At 45.5% G+C, this 19,165-nt stretch overlaps 2 protein-coding genes across 3 annotated transcripts; one reads left to right on the forward strand and one right to left on the reverse strand.

Moving 5' to 3' along the window:
• Positions 1-1,718: 1,718 nt before the first annotated feature.
• Positions 1,719-5,967, forward strand: LOC131213796 (pyridoxal-dependent decarboxylase domain-containing protein 1). 2 transcript variants are annotated; one of them, XM_058207926.1, is made up of 6 exons: positions 1,719-1,912; positions 2,013-2,888; positions 2,958-3,230; positions 3,296-3,966; positions 4,527-4,841; positions 4,915-5,967. In XM_058207926.1, exons 1-6 carry the CDS (start codon positions 1,763-1,765, stop codon positions 5,183-5,185), a joined length of 2,556 nt encoding a protein of 851 aa, XP_058063909.1. In that variant the 5' UTR covers positions 1,719-1,762; the 3' UTR covers positions 5,186-5,967. The 2 variants fall into 2 exon arrangements, with proteins under 2 accessions (XP_058063909.1, XP_058063908.1); XM_058207925.1 differs by having other exon boundaries at positions 2,013-3,230.
• Positions 5,968-7,943: 1,976 nt separating this feature from the next.
• Positions 7,944-13,837, reverse strand: LOC131213798 (protein tweety). The gene is made up of 7 exons (XM_058207927.1): positions 13,767-13,837; positions 12,599-12,816; positions 9,421-9,906; positions 8,954-9,336; positions 8,602-8,874; positions 8,313-8,423; positions 7,944-8,242 (listed from the first exon to the last, which is right to left on the reverse strand). Exons 2-7 carry the CDS (start codon positions 12,743-12,745, stop codon positions 7,957-7,959), a joined length of 1,686 nt encoding a protein of 561 aa, XP_058063910.1. The 5' UTR covers positions 12,746-12,816; positions 13,767-13,837; the 3' UTR covers positions 7,944-7,956.
• Between the last annotated feature and the right edge of the window lie 5,328 nt (positions 13,838-19,165).

The raw sequence follows: 19,165 nt of genomic DNA on the forward strand, positions 1-19,165 counted from the left end.
TGCCTGTCGCCGCCGTCGTAACCGGTGTGAAAGGTCCGAAAAAGCGTCGCGTCGAAACGCACGTAACGTTCCCTGTGTGAAGAGGCCTTTAACATCAGATGTAGATCCGTTTCGTTCATCAGGTGGAAAATTTTCGGGTTCGGACGGAGGTGTTCCAGCGTAGCACACATCCGCGAAGTGGACGCTACTCACTGTAAACGATGGCCGATCCTTCCAGATCGCCGGCCGTGAGGTTGGCGCACAGCTTGTTGTGAGAAAACACAACGATGTACATGGCCGATGTACGAAACATGCCCGATATACCAAAACCGTTGCTCTCATAGACGCCATCGTCATCGGTCGAGCAAATGTTGGTCATTATTTCGGCCACTATTCTTTGTGCCTTAAGCAACCAAGCCAACGCTACGCAGTCCCTTGCTCTCCTTCCAGCGGGAGATCAGCCTTTCGGCATCGGTAGTGGGGGATTTGGCTTTAAGTTTCTTCCTCTATCGGGTACGCCGTCCATCACCTCCAGGTCGACCACGTCTCTGGACGGAAGTAGAGACAACTTTTTCTTTCTTCTTTCTACGGGGAACAGAACAACCGCTGAGCGGTCTTATCCTGCACCAGAGACAATGTGTTGGTCTCTGATGATTTCTATAACGGGCGGGATTGATGGCCCCGCGGCAACCTCCCTGTCACACGCCGGTATCGGGAATCGAAACCATGGGCGGTTAAGTGACAACCGGTCCCGGGATTCGAATCCAGGCCAGGCTGCGTTGACAGCGAAGAGCGTTACCGACTGCTCTATCAGCGGTGGTAAGGAGAGGCAACATGTTGGTCAAATTACCGAGCGGGGTCGGATGCCTCGGCTCAAGTGTTTGATAGACGGCAAGCAAAATCGGGCCAAGTGACTGCTCAGTAAGGCGAGTGCATTGCCAATGATGCAGGTAGCAACCTTAGTAATAAAGATCGCAGCGTTGTCTAACCGTTCAACTACAAGAAGTGACCAACGTTCCAATCCGTGGTTCGCCAGTATCTGCTGGTGTTGTTGATTGAGTGCATTCAATGCGTCGGTTGTGCTTTCGCTAAGATTCTACATTAGATTGACCGACTGCAGGAACATATCCGCATGGATGTCCATTAGGTTTTACATGTTTGTAGTCGATTGGGATCCGCCGGTGTGCCGGTGCAGAAAAGCAATCTACAATAGAACAGAATCAATAGTAACAAACCGTAAATTATAAATGTAGCTTCTGTATTCGATTGTAAACCGCATCTGCAGTCATTTAATTCGACTTGTACCTTGAAGAAGGCAGAAACGTCGTAGAAAACCACAAACCCCACGAAAGTCAATGCCCGTGAATGTAAACAAAGTGTTTGGCAGCAAGCTTTCACGACACAGCAACAGCGAGGTGTCGAAGAGTCCGTTTACATGTACATGTGCAGCGTACTACCCACCCGAACAAAAAAATCACTCAATTTTTGATTTTTCTAGCCGCGGATAGCGCTATGACGTGTGACGGGCTGGTCTCACAGGTTGAGATCCGCGGCTAGAAAAATGAAAAATTGAATGATTTTTTTGTTCGGGTTGTAGCTGGTTGACATTTCAATTTTTTCTCGCACGGCACCCCAAAATAAATATCTGTGCATCTTTCTTGATTTTTTTGTCGAGTGAAGACTGCGATGACGTTTATGCCACATAATAAATTTTGCCCGCCGACTGTGTGTATTGGAACTCCGCAAGCGTGTAGTATCTGTGTTGTTTCGTGGAATCCAATATATGTATAAACCTAGCGTTTGGAAAGCAATACAGGAAAAAATGGAGCGCGTCACAGCTACCAATGAATTGGCTCCAACGTTGCCGGATCCAACGTTGTCCGGATTACCACACGAACTACAAAACCCACAGATCGAAATAGAGGCTTCAAACGTAAGTGCGTTGCGTATCAGCTTTTGTGGGTGCGATATGGATTGATTGCGAGGCCATCCTTGTATAGTCACTATATATTTTTTTCCATTACTGCTCCCAGGTACGCTCAAGTTTGGCCGAAATGGAAACGCAAGTCTCTATCTTGCTAAACCGCTGGGAAAATGTACGAAGCAGGTCCATTCAAAAGCGCCGCTCGCTTGACTCGATGCCGGACGAATTAACAATTCCCGTAGGCACTGATTTGTCGAGGAAAACTCCTTCTGAAGTTCTGGCTAGGTTGGAGTGGCTTCTTGCTGGTTTCACATCCATGAACGACTTCAACGGTCAGGAACACATCTTGCCAGCACTCGACGAAGTCTCGCACCTCGCGGTCCTACAGCACGCTACTGCCGCTTATTTGAACTCGTTCGAGCGTCCGCAAGGGCTAACACGGATCGCACAACATCTAGCCTCCGAAACATTGACGTGGCTGGTTTCTTTGTTTAAGTTTGACTCCAGTCATGCCGGCTACTTTCGGGACGATGCTGAATGTTTATTTCATGCACTGCGGATGGCCCTCGTCAATCAACGGAACGTAAACCGCCGTCAACGGGCACCGGATGTGGTCATTTACCTGTCCGAGATGGGATATCTTTTCACAGTTCAGAATGTGTGTCGTTATCTGGGCCTGCCCCTTGCTTGCATTCAAATTGTACCGTGTGTCTCACGAGTCTCTAACACCATCGAGGACGAAACCTCCGAACAGACAGCGGCAACTGGTCAAATGGACATTAACGCGCTGGAGAAGTTGTTGAAAACCGATGAGGCGGCAGGACGGCAACCACTTTTTATTATGGCCACGGCCGGTTCACCTATAACAGGCTGCTCTGATGACTTAGTTGCGCTGGGTGCACTGTGTTCCTCTCACAATGTTTGGCTGCATTGTCAGGGACTTGGGCTTGCGGCGCTTGTTCTAACTTACCGTTTCACCCCAAATGTAAATGCAAACCGATCGGTTATTGCGATTTCTATAAACTTTCTACAAATTGTTATTGCTTTCCTACAGAATATTTGGCCCACGTCATTGACCCTCAATCTCAACACTTGGCTTGGGGTATCCGGTTTACCAGCGGTTCTCCTTTGCCAGCAAACGAGCAGCCGAGAGATGACACTGTTCGACAACGAGTCGATTATAGCGAATCGTATGAATTGCCTTAGTGTGTGGTCTGCGTTGCAAACGCTTGGCACCGAAGCAATCGCCTCACGTATCTTTGCAGCGTTCGATTCGTGCCGAGCATTCTACCAAATGCTTCTACCCATCCACGGCATTAATGTGCTAGTATGATATTTGTGGAATATGAATATCTGAATTTTTATTCTGTTATATTTCTTTTTATATTTCAGAGCAAAAAGCTGTTAGAGGATTCTAGCGAGAAATACCGGAATTTGTTGAGCAACGCGTCCAACTTAAATAGCTTGTTGCAATTGGCTGTGCCTACAGTAATATTTCAATTCGACGGTTGCGACACATTGCTTGTGGATAACGATAGAGAAACCACGTTCTCGTCATCGGATGGTACTAAGTATTTTAAGAAGACTGCAGCAAATGCCGAATATTATGATCGGCTTAACAGTTGGCTTGGTCAGATTCTACTGCGCGATTGCAGTCAGCTCGCCCTAGAAATCATCGATCACGAGCAGCATGGCATCTGCATTCGATACCACCCTTTCATACCTGGGTATGGAGACCAACTCCTGCTCGCTACCACGCCGGTAGCGTTTGTCGAAGTCGCAAACTTCATTCGCGCACAAAGCGAAATCCTGCATGCCACTATTCGGCATCGCATGCGTTTCAATGACATAGTGGAAGAAAGTAGCGTGCTACGATTGGTCGAGCTGAATGATTGGGCCGGACTCGGTGGCGTTCACTACATACCCGAAGGATGGGAAACATTGCTCAACGATCAAACAAAAGCGGAGCTGAACAAACTAAATTCGGCACTAGTGGACGAACTGCAATCCACTGACGGCGCGTTTTCGCTTGGCGAAAGTAGTGATGGATTAATTTGTGTCCGGTAGGTAATCTATATGTATATAAATGGATGTTTGTCTGCTGTCTGTGCGTGTGTGTGTGTGTGTTTGGGTGGGGGGGGGAGCGTCTGGTGGGGGGGGGGGCTCCCATACGTAACGTCACATACGTTACGTCCCATTCCAACGAGGGATCCCACACAAAATCTAAGTTCATTTCAGTTGAACTAGGATAGTTTTCAAGCAATTTTTGCCAAATTCAGCTGGTGCAAGTTTTGACATATATCCAACGGGAAGCGGGAAGGGAAGCCGATCATGTACGTCACCGGGAATCGCGATTGTCTGAAAAGGATGAGTAACGGGAAATTAAAAGAGAAGCCGATCGTTCGAAACGGAGGAATAGCGGGAGGCGGGAAGGGAAGCCAATCGGACGTCATCTAGAAGTCCGATCCTCTGAAACGCCGGGTAGTCGAGAAATGAGAATGAGATGGGGCGTGGCGAAGCTCGCCGGGACCTGAACCTAACCATATAAAGACATATAAAGCTCTAGCATCAAATTGCCTATTTTTGGGTATTTCTTATCTTTTCTTTTGTTTGTTTTCTGCAGATTCGGCATGGTAACCAGCGACACAGACATCGAGGAGCTACTAGAGCTGGTGATTAGTACTGCCCGGTCGATACAAGAGCATTCGAAGATACTCGATACGATGTCAAAAATCCTGAAGAAGGGTATCGAGGCGGCAACGATTGATTTGCAACGCGAGGCCGAGGAAAAGCTATGGCAGGAAGGAATTCTGCGTCAAATGCCACTGGTCGGACGCGTTGTTAACTGGTGGTCACCTGTTGCGAAAGAATCTGGCATGAAGGGTCGCAGCCTTAACCTCACACAGGGTGTGGTTGAAAGTACTGAAAATATTTATAAGTAACGTCTCCTATAAGTAACCTTAACTGATTGTTGGTTGTTTATTTGATTGTCACCTAATTCTCGTCTTCAGATATCACATGCAGATGACACCTAAAACATCTAATCAACTGCCTAGCAATAAGGGTCCACCGGCGCCGCTAGTACAGAAACCAATTCACACCATCGTCGACGAAATTCGTCCGCTTCGTTCGCGTAACCCTAGCTCAAGTAGTGAGCTATCTGGTAGCGGTGCAGCTGTGGTTCGCGCCATCTTTCCAGCTTTTTCTAAATCTTCTGTAACTGCTGCCGGTAACGAATTGACACTGGAATCACTATCAACAGACGCAGCTACCATACAATAAGGAATGTCCAAATGTTTCACTGAGTCAGCCAACTGCAACAGTAGAGTGTTTACCAAAGGCTCAAAGGATTTTTTTACATTTTTATTGGACTTCTTTTGATGCTCAGGATTTTCCGTTGGAGAGGCCGTAAATTACGACTATAATCAGTTTGGGCTGAAAACTAATTTCGCTAGAAAACGAACTATATACCAAATACTTTCATACACCATTAGCTCTTAAGAGGTATTATGCAGTTTTTGAAATAACCGTACATAATTAGTTTAATGAAACCTAGCAGTAGCAACAGTGGAATGTTCGGAGACCAAGAATGCATTCCGCGTTTTTTTATTTACACTCCGGACGCTGTTAAAGGTTAGCTGTTCGCCGTTCAAAGGAATTTTCGCCACTTTGCTTTCACTTAACGAAGCGGCGGTAGTTTGTACTTCACTTTTCTCAAACAAACTGTGGCTGGCAAGTTATAAAATTCCATTTTTTTTCTTCCACCCTCCGCGTCAATAAATTTGTTTCTTAAGATACGACATAAGACATACGATTATGAAGTTGAAACTTACACCAAAAAATCGCACCAGAGTGGTTTAGTGAAGATAACTTCAAATAATTCGGTTTTGTGTTGTCTATGGGAGTGGCAAAATGAGAACGCTTCTTTAACACATGTTGCTCACTTTTACTTTGTATGTGTAAATATGCAAATAAATAATCCCTTGGCTTCATACGCATAGATCATAGGTTTAATACGGATAGCTTCCGTGGAACCGATCTATAAACATCGTACATGTCCCAAAATTCCTAACCGACAAACCTGTTTTTGTTTTGCAGCCGTATGCTCCTTGCACCATTAGTGCCCATTAGACAATACTATCTCTTTCCCTTGTAAGATAAATATTCGTCAATGAAACAAATATCGAGCGTTAAACTCTGTTTGCTGAGGATTTATTGATTTCCGGTTTCTTTCGGCGTTTTCCTTACATTTCATTCCCCCATATCGCCTGACACATTCGAGTTCACTACAATTTCATTATTATTCCTCCAGTCGCTTAATACTTTGAGTTCTACTTTAACGAACACAAAACCACTTAATTCAGTACCTTAGCTTATTTAGATTGGACCTAAATCAAACAAAAGCTTCGATGAATGATAAAAACTATGAGATTCGCAGGGAAAGGTAATAGGGCTATGCTTCTGCTTCTGTTCTCGGTAACGCGGCGTACATTTACAATGTAAATGTTGTTGATTGGATTGTGTAAGATTATTTCGTGTTTCATAAGCTGCTTTTTGTATTATTTGAAGCGTGAAGACGAAAAACAAAAAAAATCAAAACTGTAATTCGAAATAGGTTGTTGAGCAGCACTGGTTCTTAATATGCCTGTAACGATTAGTGCTGTGTTGTTGCGCTCCCGATTGGACGAACACCCGCCAAGGTTTGTTACAATCGATTAAAAGGACGCGATTCAGTCCACCCTTAATTATTATACCATTTTATGCTTTAATTCCGAGATTTTACTAATTTAAAGCTCTGTCACAGCATAAAAACAACTAGGGTCAGCTCCGACAGTACGAGTTTGCTGACAGTTGGTTCCCGCGCCATTCAGCATTGTGCATCCGTTTTGTTGCAGCTCTTCGTTAGTCGGCGGTGGAGGAAGACGGAGCCCCACGGCCAGCTGACTACTGTCATTATCCAAAGACTGCTGTTGAAATACTTCTAGTGGTGGTGGAGGCAACGGAAGTGTCTGTATTTGACAGGGCATCAAACCTCCCGCTGCTGTTCCGTAACCCGATGATCCGGACGATCCGGCTGAGCCACCGCCGCCGCAACCATCTGCAGAAGTCGTCGGTATAAATGGAAGTGGTGGAGGTGGTGGTGGTTGAAGCTGCTCCACAATGACGTGCGGTACTGCCGTCGCCTGCTGCTGTAGGTTTCTAATGGCATCATTGCTGTAGGTGTTACCAGATTCGGCAGGATGCGGTAGTTTCTGTGCTTCAATCTTCGGTGCTTGGATGGGTTTGAGCGTTGCAAATTTACTTCCGCCGTTCGAATGATCTGCGAGTAGTTTGCGTTTAATGTAGATGTCGTCCTTGGCCACCGCATCCTGTTCCATTCCAGCAACAATTTTGCTAGGTATATCCGGCAGCGGACAGTTGATGATCGATGGCAGTGGTTTACTGTTTGCGGCAGGAGTTGCGCAAAACGTGGTGGTTTGCGGATGCTTAATGTCTTTCAGTTCACGGTGCGGCTGTTGTTTTATAGTGGTGCTTCCGTTACTATTGTGTCCAGCTAACGCCGGGGAAGGTGATGATTTATCGCCATTGGAACCGTATTTGGCAGAGGAGTAAATATAGATCCGCCTGTCTACGTGTGTATCGCTAGCATCACTTTCTGCACCACGGGTTGTTGCCGTCGTCGTTGAGAGCTGTTGCTGAAGTGCTTTCTGTGGATTGCGTAGTGGCGGCAGGGGGGGCGGATTGTCGTCACCATAAAACGGAGGCGGAATACTAGTTATTTCTGAAGGTTGATGATGGCCACCACCCGATCCTCCACTACCATCATGGAACTTTCGATTAATAGTCATCGTTTGGGCAGCGTGCCCAGCAGTCCTAAGATGATGTAGGTGCAAGTGGTGCGTCACAGTAGCAGGATCGGTGAAGATTCGCTGCTGCATTTGTATTTGCTGTTGCTGCTGTCCTTGCTGTTGGTGGCCGAGAGTATGGTAGCGCTGTGGCCGATTGTGTATGGCGGGTGGATGGAACTTTCTATCGTTACAGGCGGCGTAGCTTCAGTAAAAGTCGTTTGCATCGAGCGTTTTGCAGTGCTTACTAAGTGTAGCGTACTTGCCGTTGTTCGGACCATGCAAATGAGTTGGACTATTGTGCGATGGAAGGCGACCCAGAGTGTGTGTACCACCAGCTCTCATCATTGCTTGGTGATGATGCAGCATATGTGCCTGGGCCTGATGTGCGTGAGACTGTTGCTGTTGTTGCTGTACTTGTACTTGGGCCAGTTCGTGCTTTGCATTGGGACCAGGGTGAACAATCGTATGTGAACCGCTAATGGCCGGTGGGCTACAGGGACAGAAAGAACCAACACTTCTAATTCAATGAATCTTACTCCTTTCACGATTACACCGCTTACCCCTTCGGATGCTGTGGTAGTTGAGTACGAGAGTCGATACTGTCATGAGTCTGATGTGGCTGTAGCTGATGGGATACGTACGACTGTTCCTCAACTTGTGCGTAGTCATTCCTACGAGAAATGTTCCACATATCCGAGGATTGAGAATATAGAGGGGTAAGTTTTTTTTCTTTTGTATTATAAAGACTTTGAGCTGTAATCGCCTAACATTCGGCGCTTTAAAAGAGGGGTAAATGAATGACATAAAACTACTACCCTTAAGGCATTACAATCAAAACGTATCCTTTACCTCTTACGTATGTAGATCCACGTGTGTGAATCAACCCACACCATAATGGTGAGCAGCATTGCGGCCATGAAGCTTGCGAGCAGCATCAGAACGAGTCCAAGTAGCCCACACTCGCACAGACCGCGTGTGGCGACAAGATAGCTGTAATGGACGGCTCGACAGTCTACGAGAGCAGTCAATCCAGTCAAGAGCCTCTCACAAAGCTTTATATCTGCATTGACCGAACCGAGTTTGGGAGAAAGTCCTGCATTTTTGAACAACACCGGTGAAATCCTGAGGCGCACCAATGGAGAATTAGAAATTTTAAACTTTTAAAGAATGCAAAAAACAGGGGATTGCCATGTTTGCTCACTTGGATACGATGCTCATCGCATTGCGGGCGTTGTTGATGGCGTTCTGAGATTCACGAAGTCGCTGCGTGAAGGGATTGGAACGAGATATATCGCACTGGGTGTAGTAGAGCAGTATGTCTGACGGAAATTCGTTCGGCGCCTGGTGTACGAGAAAGTCAGCTGGGTCGTTGCACAGGTCTCCGACAGCGACAGACGCGGAGAGATATAGACCTGACATTAGCCAGGACGCAGTGACGGCCAAAAGTCCACACACGCTAAACAGAATTAGGGCGCAGCGTGAATGACGAGCGACACCGACCAAGAGCACAGCGCATAGCACGAGCAGCAACGCTAGAATGGCAACCGTTCCCGGCCAGCGTATTAGCTCCCACTGGTTTCCTTTCTATTGGTGGTGAATGAAAAACTAATTTAGTTACAAACAGGGCAAACGGCACTGTTAGTACAGCTGTCGATATTGTTCACTTACCGAAAGAAAGTCTGTAATTGTGAGCCCGACCAGAGGACGGCGAATGTCATCGGCCGCGTTTTTCGCTATCGTGATGTTGCCTTTCGCAGTTAGTAAAGCCTGCTGGAGCTGGGCGACTGCCGTCTGGTTGTTCGTGTTTTGCTCAAAGATGTCCTCGAGCTCAGTTAGCTGTTGCTGGATCTTCATTGTGAGCGTGTTTTCGAGGATGAAAGTCTGATTGCGTACGGACGACACGACGCCATCTACCTTGCGGCCAGCCTGCAGCACTTCGAGCAACCCGTTATGCAGATCGTCATTTCCGTAGAGACCCAACCCGATCGCCGCACAGCACAGAACCGTCACAATCGAGAGTGTTACCTTCAGACTAGTGATCGAATGCGCCGGGCGGGGTTTGCGATCGCAGCAACGGGTTAACAGGTATAGTAACAGTCCAACCAGCGATACAATCAGCAAAGCTGCTGGTATCGAGCCAAGAATACCAAGACTCTGTAGTGAATGAATGAAAAGCAATTTCACATGTTAGTCGGTTACTGCGAAAGCATTTGAGTACATCCTGAAAATATGTATAAATATATAATTATAGCTAATAAACTGACCATTTGTCTGGTCTGTGGTTTATGTTTATTTGTCTGTTCGAACTGCGAATGGCTGCTATCGCTCAATCCATCGATCCGTATAGTGACCAACAGTCCTATTTTGAAGAAATTGTTTACAAGCTCAGCCGCATGCTAAACTCAAAGCTCAAGCTTAGCACTAGATTAGCACTAGATTATCAGAATGCAGATAAAATAATACATGTAGACGGCTTGAGCCAAGCAGTGGGGATGCCCCCAGCAGCGTTAATGGATCTGGCGGCCATAATAATTTAGCCGGGGCGAAATAATTTACCAGGGAAAAATAACTTGCCTGTTTGCTTGAATTGCCTTCAAAATATTTTATTAGCAGCGCAGACCTTTGTCAATTTTCAGTTGATCATTCTTCGAACCACATGTTCGTCGTGCGTCATAAATGGAACCAGAAGTATGACAACATTGTCAAACAAGCTATGTTCTTTTCCTTCTTCTTATCTGGCTACAACGACCGGACTGTCTTGGACTGCACCAAAAACAATCTTAATCTCTGTTGCTTCCTGTAACGTTGTTTTACTACGAGCGGGGTTTTTGACCCCCTACCTTGGTCTCCGTAAATACGGATTTTTTGGCACGAAGACCATTGAGTTTGAGTGGGCAATTTTAGCAGTGAGTTTGAGCTGTTCTTGGCCAACCAATTGTTACTGGGTTACTTATTCAACCTAGCCGACCAATTGTAGAAGGGGCGTTGGAAGGGGGAGGATCATGAGGAAGTGTCGCCTAACGAGTTAAATTAGAGCGAGAATCCTACCACTCTTTCCTCTAACGGGCACACCCTAGCATACATTAGTATCACTGACTCGTGTGTGACGGAGTACTTAAGGAAGAATTTTTGCATGTTTGCACTGTTATGAAAATGTCGCGAATAGAGCTAATTATTTATTATTAAATAAACGACAATAGAAATCAATTTGGTGATGCGTAAATTAGTAATGCGCCACGCTCAAATTAACACTCTAGGGGACACGCTATATCGTAGCCTACCGTGTAACGAACGAAGGAATAACGAAGGAACGAATTAACCATGATCAATAAAAGTCCAACTGTTGTATGTAGCGGACGTTTGCTGTTATTTCCAAAACTCAACTTTGGGTGAGACGACGTTTGTCGGGTCGACTAGTTGTTATTGTTGTTGTAGTTGTAGGAGTATGTAGTTGTTGTTAACACGTATAATTACTTTAGCAGCCCCACACATCTGTAAGTCAGAGTTTTTTACGGCAAGATTTACGGGTTCTTTTTCGGCGACAACCGCTGAGCGGTATCCTGCACCAGAGTCAATGTTAATCTCTGTTGCTCTCTGTAACGATTCATTTTTTCCGGGCGGGGTTTGTTCCACACCTACCCTCTTGTAACAAGGGTATCGGGAATCGAAACCATGGCCGGCTGCGTGACAGCCGGTTTCGGGACTCGAAACCAGGCCAGCTGCGTGACATTGACGAGCGTTCCCGACTGCCCTACAACGGGGGCGATGTAAGGGTTATATTAGCGAGTTATTAGCTGACTTTAATCTATCTAACAACGGGATGGTAGTCTTGTTTCAAAACATATGTTTCGATGACCAAACATATATTTGATGACCTTATGACTAGAGTAATGTTTCATAAAAATACAATTTCAAAAAAGGACTATAGTATCCGACCGTCAATATTTACATTAATGTATAACATTGTTTTCTTGTACTGCTCATTCAATGTTTCAAAGAATTTTTCAGGCGAACCTCAGCTCAAATATAGTTTCTCAATGCAATGAATATACACGAACCACTAGTTTTTGAAAGTGCACAAGAGAAAACGGACATCTGGGCTGGAAGAAACAAGAGGCAACTCTTGAAAAGTTTAACTTCGTTTACAAAAGCTCCCCCTCCCAAAACGCATGCTCAATCTTGCATTTTTACCACGTCTTGTGATGGAAGAGAAAAAGGGAAAGATTAGAAAACCGAGAGCAAGTAGACGAGCATGTGTTGAAGGGAAGCAGCTCTCTCTCACACTATGCGGAAGAGAGGGAAAATAGCGAGATGTATAAGGGGATCGAATGATTTGTAACTGGAAGGGGGTGTCCAATTCAAGACGTGCTCTTTCTCTCTTTCTCTCTCCCTCTCTCTCTTTTTCTCTCTCTCTCTCTCTTTCTCTCTCCCTCTCTCTCTTTTTCTCTCTCTCTCTCTCTTTCTTTCTCTCCCTCTCTCTTCGTTTTTCTCTCTTTCTCTCTTTCTCTCTCTCTCTCTCTTTCTTTCTCTCGATGAAGAAAATATATTCAAAAATATGCCGACTATCTTTATTGCTCAGTAGCAATCAGTTTGGCATTTGATTTTTCACCAATGTTTTATCACAAATCACAAATAGATAAAAATCTAGGGACAGTTGTCAAGATTGATTCATTGAATCCTTGATTTCTTGCGTGAACTTAAGATGTCACAACCGCAGAAATACTGGCTAGTTTAACAGCAAGATCCTTACCAAACTCTGATTGCTTGATTACAGGTGTGATTGTTGCCAACTTGGTAAGATTGTGTCCGTTCCCCGACTGAAACAAAAGTGTTGCTGTTCACTCACCTCGAGATAGACTTCGTTTGATGGGCGAAACGTGTTGTTGATCCGGTGGAAGGTAATGTTATAGTGCGGTAGAGCGTGAAGCAGTTTCGCTATCAGCGGCACTCGATATTGATCGTCGTCCTCGGTCGCTAAAGTCCCGTAACCCATGATGTTGGAGGCTGTTTACGCCGAATGACAATGAGCAATTTCCTTAGCAGCTACTGCGTGGATGAGGGACTCTATCGACGGGAACGATATGATGCCATGCAAGAAGCCCAACGAAAGGAATTAGGACAATAAGGAATCGTTATCCCGGTTACTGCGAGCCTAATTTCACAGCGTTGTCTGTGTAATTCATATACTGACTAGCTGTGCTAGCAACGACAATGGTTATTCAACACGCGTCCGAAAACCAGCATTACCTGATACAACGGTCGTTAGAAGCACAATAAAAATAACAGCATGGCCTAGAATCTCGTGAAAGTAGAACTAGGTAGTAAAACGTCCGAGGCACACGGAACGAACTTTCTCGTTCACTTACGCTGTATGTTTTCCACGTTCATCAAATTCTATCAATTGCTCTCTTACTTTGCTTATCAAGGATACACACGACTGGCCACTATCACATTCGCTCCACCTAGAGTTCCGCGAGGAGTACGTGCATTCTCTCTTGAAACACTCACACTCGCGTGCGCACAGGAAGTAGGAGAGATAGAGAAGATGGCCACTCGCAAAATCATAGATGAAAAAGTAATGTACGCCGATTATACACAAAGACTGGAATTTCTGTTCCACTTCACATCCAGGAAGAGGATAATGTACAAGAGGTGTATGCAAGTGTTTCTTTTATCCGTATCCGATCCGACTTTATACGGCGTCACAAATGTTATGTGTCTGGTTTTGCGACATTGTTAAAGAAACCTATACTGCAACCATTGACACCGGTGAAGATTTTGCTCTTATAACTATAAACAGGATGGCCACTGGTTAGTTTCTTAAATTATTGTTTTCATGTTACTGTTTCGTATCGCAATAGTGATCCACACACTGGTGTTGAATGCTGCCACCCTCTTTACTTTGCACCTAAATATGTTGATTAGGTCAGCACTGCAATACGAACGGTTCAAGCAGAGCTTTCGAGGCAGGGGCGGCGGCGAATATAATGTAGTATGTAAAAAATACACTATACCTACGGATAGTTGTGTGATGCTCGTCGGTTTCCCGTTCAGTCACGTTATCACATCAGTCGAGTTATACACATCCGTACACATTGGGACACATTTACGGGAAAAATTCACAGTATGCCACTGGCCGCAAGCATTGTCAGCTACGTGAACATTATTTGGGCAGCTTTAGGGTGCAGGCACCCCATGAAATAAGTAACTCTACCCTATCCTAGTTATCGATAATGTAAGTAAACTTGAACTTTGAGGTTTTGCTGCAATTTTTGCTAGATACTGCCGCTCCCTAGAAGATTGAGATTCGGTCACACCCTAGTTTCTCCTGTATTATTCCTTCAGACGGTCCTTCCACAACCAAACGCCATCAACGATTGATCGAACCGTGAAAACTCACTGCTGCCTGTGCAACCTGTGTTCTACTGGTGCAGCTCTGCTGCTATTGGCTACTCCTGGCTTTCCATCCAGCAGGATTGGGAGCGTCAGGCTTAGTTACCGGGAGCGAATGGGAATTTGAAAGAGCGCCGGTTTGTTAGGAATCTCCCAAGTGCAGTTTCCTTGCTCGTCACTGGGGAATGTTTTAGTGTGCGGTAGAAAATGAGTGTATGTGGGAATGCGAACCAAAGAATAAGCGAAAAGAGACAATAGAACTGTATTGAGTTAGATTGTTCGCTCTTCGGTGAAGAATGAATATGGTTACAGGATGCAAAGTCAGAGCCGCTGCTATACATACAGAAAGTAGCCCGGGAGCTCTATATCTCTCTCTATTTTCTCTTTACCTCGCTCTCTTCCGGATGTTCCAAAACGACCAAGCTGGGCGGTCTTAGCTTGCACCAGAGATAATGTTAACATCTCTGGTGCTATTCGCAACGGTTCGTTTTTGTACGGGCGGGGTTGTTAGCCCCGAGCCCCGCGCCCCGCGCCCCCCCCCCCCCCGGGCCGGCGGGGGCGCGGGGGCACGCCGGGTAGGGGGGATCGAAACCATGGCCGGTTGAGTGACAACCGGTCACGGGATTCGAACCCAGGGCAGGCTGCGTTGACAGCGACCAGCGTTACCGACTGCTCTATCAGAGGGGGCATGTTTGAGTGTTACTAGGAGGCTACACGAGGCGTAAAAACTAGCGTAAAATTAATTTGAATTGCCAAACTGTTTACGCCTCGGCCAAAACATATACGTTTTGACAGAAGCGCAGAAGTTTGGCATTAATCTGTAATGTCAAAAAATAACGTTACGCGTCGTCTGTCTCTGCAGTTAGAATTTGTAATTCCGAGTTTTTTCTTTAGACTGCGAATATTCCAGGATATTGCAAGTTTGGATGTTTTTAAAGAAAAGTGTGGATGTTTGTTAGTAACGTCCATTTGTTAGCCTTTGAGATTAAATGTTTAGTGAAAACCTTATTTCCTAGTTTTGAAATTTGTTTAGTTTAGTAGTTCTCTCTAGTATTTGTGTTGAAACTTATTGGACTCCGGCTCCAGCTAGCTTAACTCCGGCTTTATGGGTTTTGTTTCCCTTATTATCCTTCCTTGCGTTGATGTATTCCTCTACTTCTTCTAGTAGTCTCCTCCTGGCAGCTTAAAATTATTATGTGATTAAGTGTAATGACCTTTGTCCCGAATCCTAACTTCCTTGCAACGAACACACGTAAGGTCCCGCGCCAAGGCCCCGCTGTTTCTTGGAAATTCATCGAAAAACATTTATCTTGTTCGCCGACCAGACTTCGACCAGAACTTCTTTGTTTCTTTCGCCTTGCTGTTTGGGTGCACCAAGCCAGGCCAGGTCTATCAGCGTCGAGGAGTTCGGAGAAAGGTATTTTATAGCCAAAGTTCAGTGCGCAAAGTTCTCGGTAAACTAAACCTCCAAGCGGTGAAAACAAACTCATTTTGCATCCACGACATTTGGGCCACCATTCCGCGGGCAATTTGGCGAAAAACGAACTTTACGCACACGGCAAACGATTTTTGACTCTTCAATTGTGCGATGATTTCTATTTGTCCATGTATGCAAGTCTACGCAAATGGACCAGGATCAAGAGAGAAACGATTAACTAAAAAACGACGGTACGACAACGACATTTCCGCCAGGTTATGTGGACCTTATCTTACCTTATGGATCTACGTATTTTGAGACAGAATATTTCACGAAAAACTCTTCACAAATTCGACCGTTTAAACAACTGACTTAAAGCCAGGACTTTTTACGGTTCCACGTTTTAGTCCGTCCCACTAAACAAACTCCACAAGCACTTTAATACGAATAGGCCCCGCAAAAAACCAAGCCCACAAAGCAGTTTAAAGACTTAACTAATCTTTATCCTCCAACTAGCAGACCCGGCGAACTTTGTTCCGCCCCAAAAGCAATGGCCCCCGGTGATAGATGTTCCCATGCCACCTCTCGTAAGAGTCATCATTATAATTATCCTTAGATAAATCCGTCCTCTCAGACCTGTGTAGGGGTAAGAGGTGGGACTCATCATTATTATTATTATTATTATTCATAGAGCAGTTGGTAACGCTCGCCGCTGTCACACAACAATAGTTTCGATTCCCGATACCGGCGTGACAGGGGGTTGGCGCGGCACCAACAACCCCGCCCGTAAAACAAAATTGTTACAGAGAGCATCAAAGATTAACAATGAGCTTCTTCTTCGGATACAACCACTGAGCGGACATTTAAATCAGCATCTTGTCGAAAATTATCTACTTGTTTATTTCTATTTTACGCTCGTCGATTTCGCGCTGCCAACCGCGCCGTTTCACGGGCAATTGTGTGTTCTTTTTCAGTCATTTTATTCGCGATGTTTCGCATCCTTCTTGCACTATTGCTTTGTTGGGAAAGATTCGACCGTCTTGGTCGCCTTAAGACCGTGTGTTCGCGGATTGTGTTACGAATACGATATTATTGTATTCGCGGATTGTTTCAACAGCTAAGTTACAAACAGCTAAGTAACAATCAAAGCTTCAACGTTTCGCGAGAATGAGAGAGAGAGATTGTCAAATCGCCAGAATAATCGCAAGAGACTCGCGAGAACATACGAAAGAGAGAGAATCGCTGAAAACTCGTCCGACCTTTGCTCGTAGTGACGCTCTCTGTCTGGCCTTTCTCGATAAGGGAAAACCATAGCCCCCCTCCCCCTTTCACGCGTCCGTGTGAAAGGGGCGGGGGGCTATTTTTCTGTCTCGCCTCAGTATCAAAATAACAATTGTTGCTTCATTGTGACGCGGTCGGAACATAAAAAGTATCGTAAAGCCTTCCTTGGGTTCTAAGCTACCCCCCTACCAATTTTCAGCCAAATCGGTTCAACCGTTCTTGAGTTATAATCATTCCAACACTCTGCGATTTTCTTTTATATATATAGAAGACGTCGTTGAAGCTTCCCGTAGGCAAAATCACTCTTGGCTTCTTTTTCACATAATTTCGCGGGTGAAATGACGAAAACAAATGAAACTTGGCGCGCGCGGCAAAAACATTTTTTTGGAATCTTCAACGTGCGAGGTTTTTTTGGTTGTAGGGGGTGGTGAGTTTTTGCAAGCGGACCCGGAGCAAGAAAAGAACGATCGACCCGACCCGTCCCGGACGTTGCGCTGACATCGGATTTCTTGTGACAGTCGTTGCTCGAAGTCGCCATATTCGGTACCGCTGCCATTGTAGGCGTAGCCATTGTTTTCACTTTATTTTGCTGCTGCTGTATGATGCTTACTGCCATGGCCAACCATTGCTCCTTTTGTTCAGCTGGCTATACTTTGAAATACTCACGAATGCCCAGGCAGGAATGTCCCAGTGACCAATTTTTAGAGCCGGAGCTACTCCTCTGCCTGCGACGCGGTGAAGGAAGGCTGAGACGGCTGAGATCGAAGGGCCCTCTGCCTGCGACGAGGACGAGGGAGGGCGAACTCGTAGCGAACGAAGTGAGCATGAGGACACGCTCGTTGGTTGCCGTGGAAAGAGCGGAAGAAATCCCCGTGAGTTTGAATAACCTGGAGAGGAATGCTATGGGCGAGAGGAGAGGGAGGAGAGGTGGAAGACGAACGGTAGAGAGAAAGAAAAAGGAATAGGAAAAACAGAGATAGCGAGATCGAGGCAAAATCCCGAAGTTTCTGAGGGTCCGACAATCTGTCTTTAACTTCTGTTCTATTTGGAGTTAGGCGAGTTGGCGAATCGGGACGAAACCTCTGCCTCTGTTTTTTCCAAGTGCCAGGTGCAAAGTACCAAGTTCGTGTGATGAAGATCATGGGTGATCCTGATAGAAATAATCCAGGTAAGTCTATTGGACAGTATTCAATTTCAATCAAATAATGTTGAAATGTTTTCGCTTTGCTCGTTTGCTCGCTTTGCAACTAAACTGGGATGCATAGGATGGGAAAACTTGTTGAAGACCAACAACAATAGTCACCAACAACAATATGCAGCTACGCACCAAATTACTACGACGACCGCTAGTGAAGAGTGAACGCTAACCCAAAAAAAGAGAGAGAAAATATACCGAAAAAACCGAGCAAATACAAACAGTTTTATTTTGGCTAGGGGGAGAATGTGGGAGAAAGAAAACGAAGAAAGCGAGGGAACACACAGGTGAGAGACAGGGGGCCGTTCGGTGAGAATTCAATCCACTACTCACTCCACGGACCAAACCACGGACCACTGCCATTCCACCATGCAAGCTCCATACGCTATACGCTCCATACGTATGTAGCAGTGGTACAGCAGCGAATGAGTTGTGGATGAGCTGTCGAATTTAAAGTGAGAAGAGCGAAATTGTTCACTGGGGAAGGGCGAACTCGCAGCGCACGAAGTAGGCATGAGGGCGAACCCCGAAACCCCGTGAGGAGGGCTTTCACGCGCGAGCTTGTTGGTTTCATTTACAGGAAGAGGGAAGTCCGACAGAGAACGGGCAGTCGAATTTTGTGCCCCGGGTGAAGTGTAAGTTTTTTTTTTCGTTCTATCGTGTGTGATCCTGATAGAAATAATCCAGGTAAGTTTAGTGGACAGTATTCAGTCAGATAATGTTGAAAACTTTTCACTTTGCTGTCCAATTAAACTAGCATAACATGTCTACGGCGTCACCAGCAGCGACCGCTTTAGTGAAATGTGAAGAGTGAATAATAGAACAAAAAAGAGAGAGAAAATATACGCTTCGAAACCGAACCAACTATTAGGTGTATGCGTTGAAATTTATCGTTTACATATAGGGGGCGCTACTGTTGGATAGAAGGCACAAATGTCATCAAATAACTGTCAAATGTCAAGCTTAGGCATCTGTCAACAAATCTGCATCATCACATTTGTCAATTTTTCCATTGTGAGATTGTTATTAACACGAAACCATGTGCGAATTCGAGCCAACAAAGCGTCATTTGCGGGAAGTGTTGTTGTATCACTTCCATCTGAAGAAAACTGCAGCCGAAGCATGCC

This window comes from Anopheles bellator, chromosome X (genome assembly GCF_943735745.2).
Source record: "Anopheles bellator chromosome X, idAnoBellAS_SP24_06.2, whole genome shotgun sequence".
NCBI lineage: Eukaryota > Metazoa > Arthropoda > Insecta > Diptera > Culicidae > Anopheles > Anopheles bellator.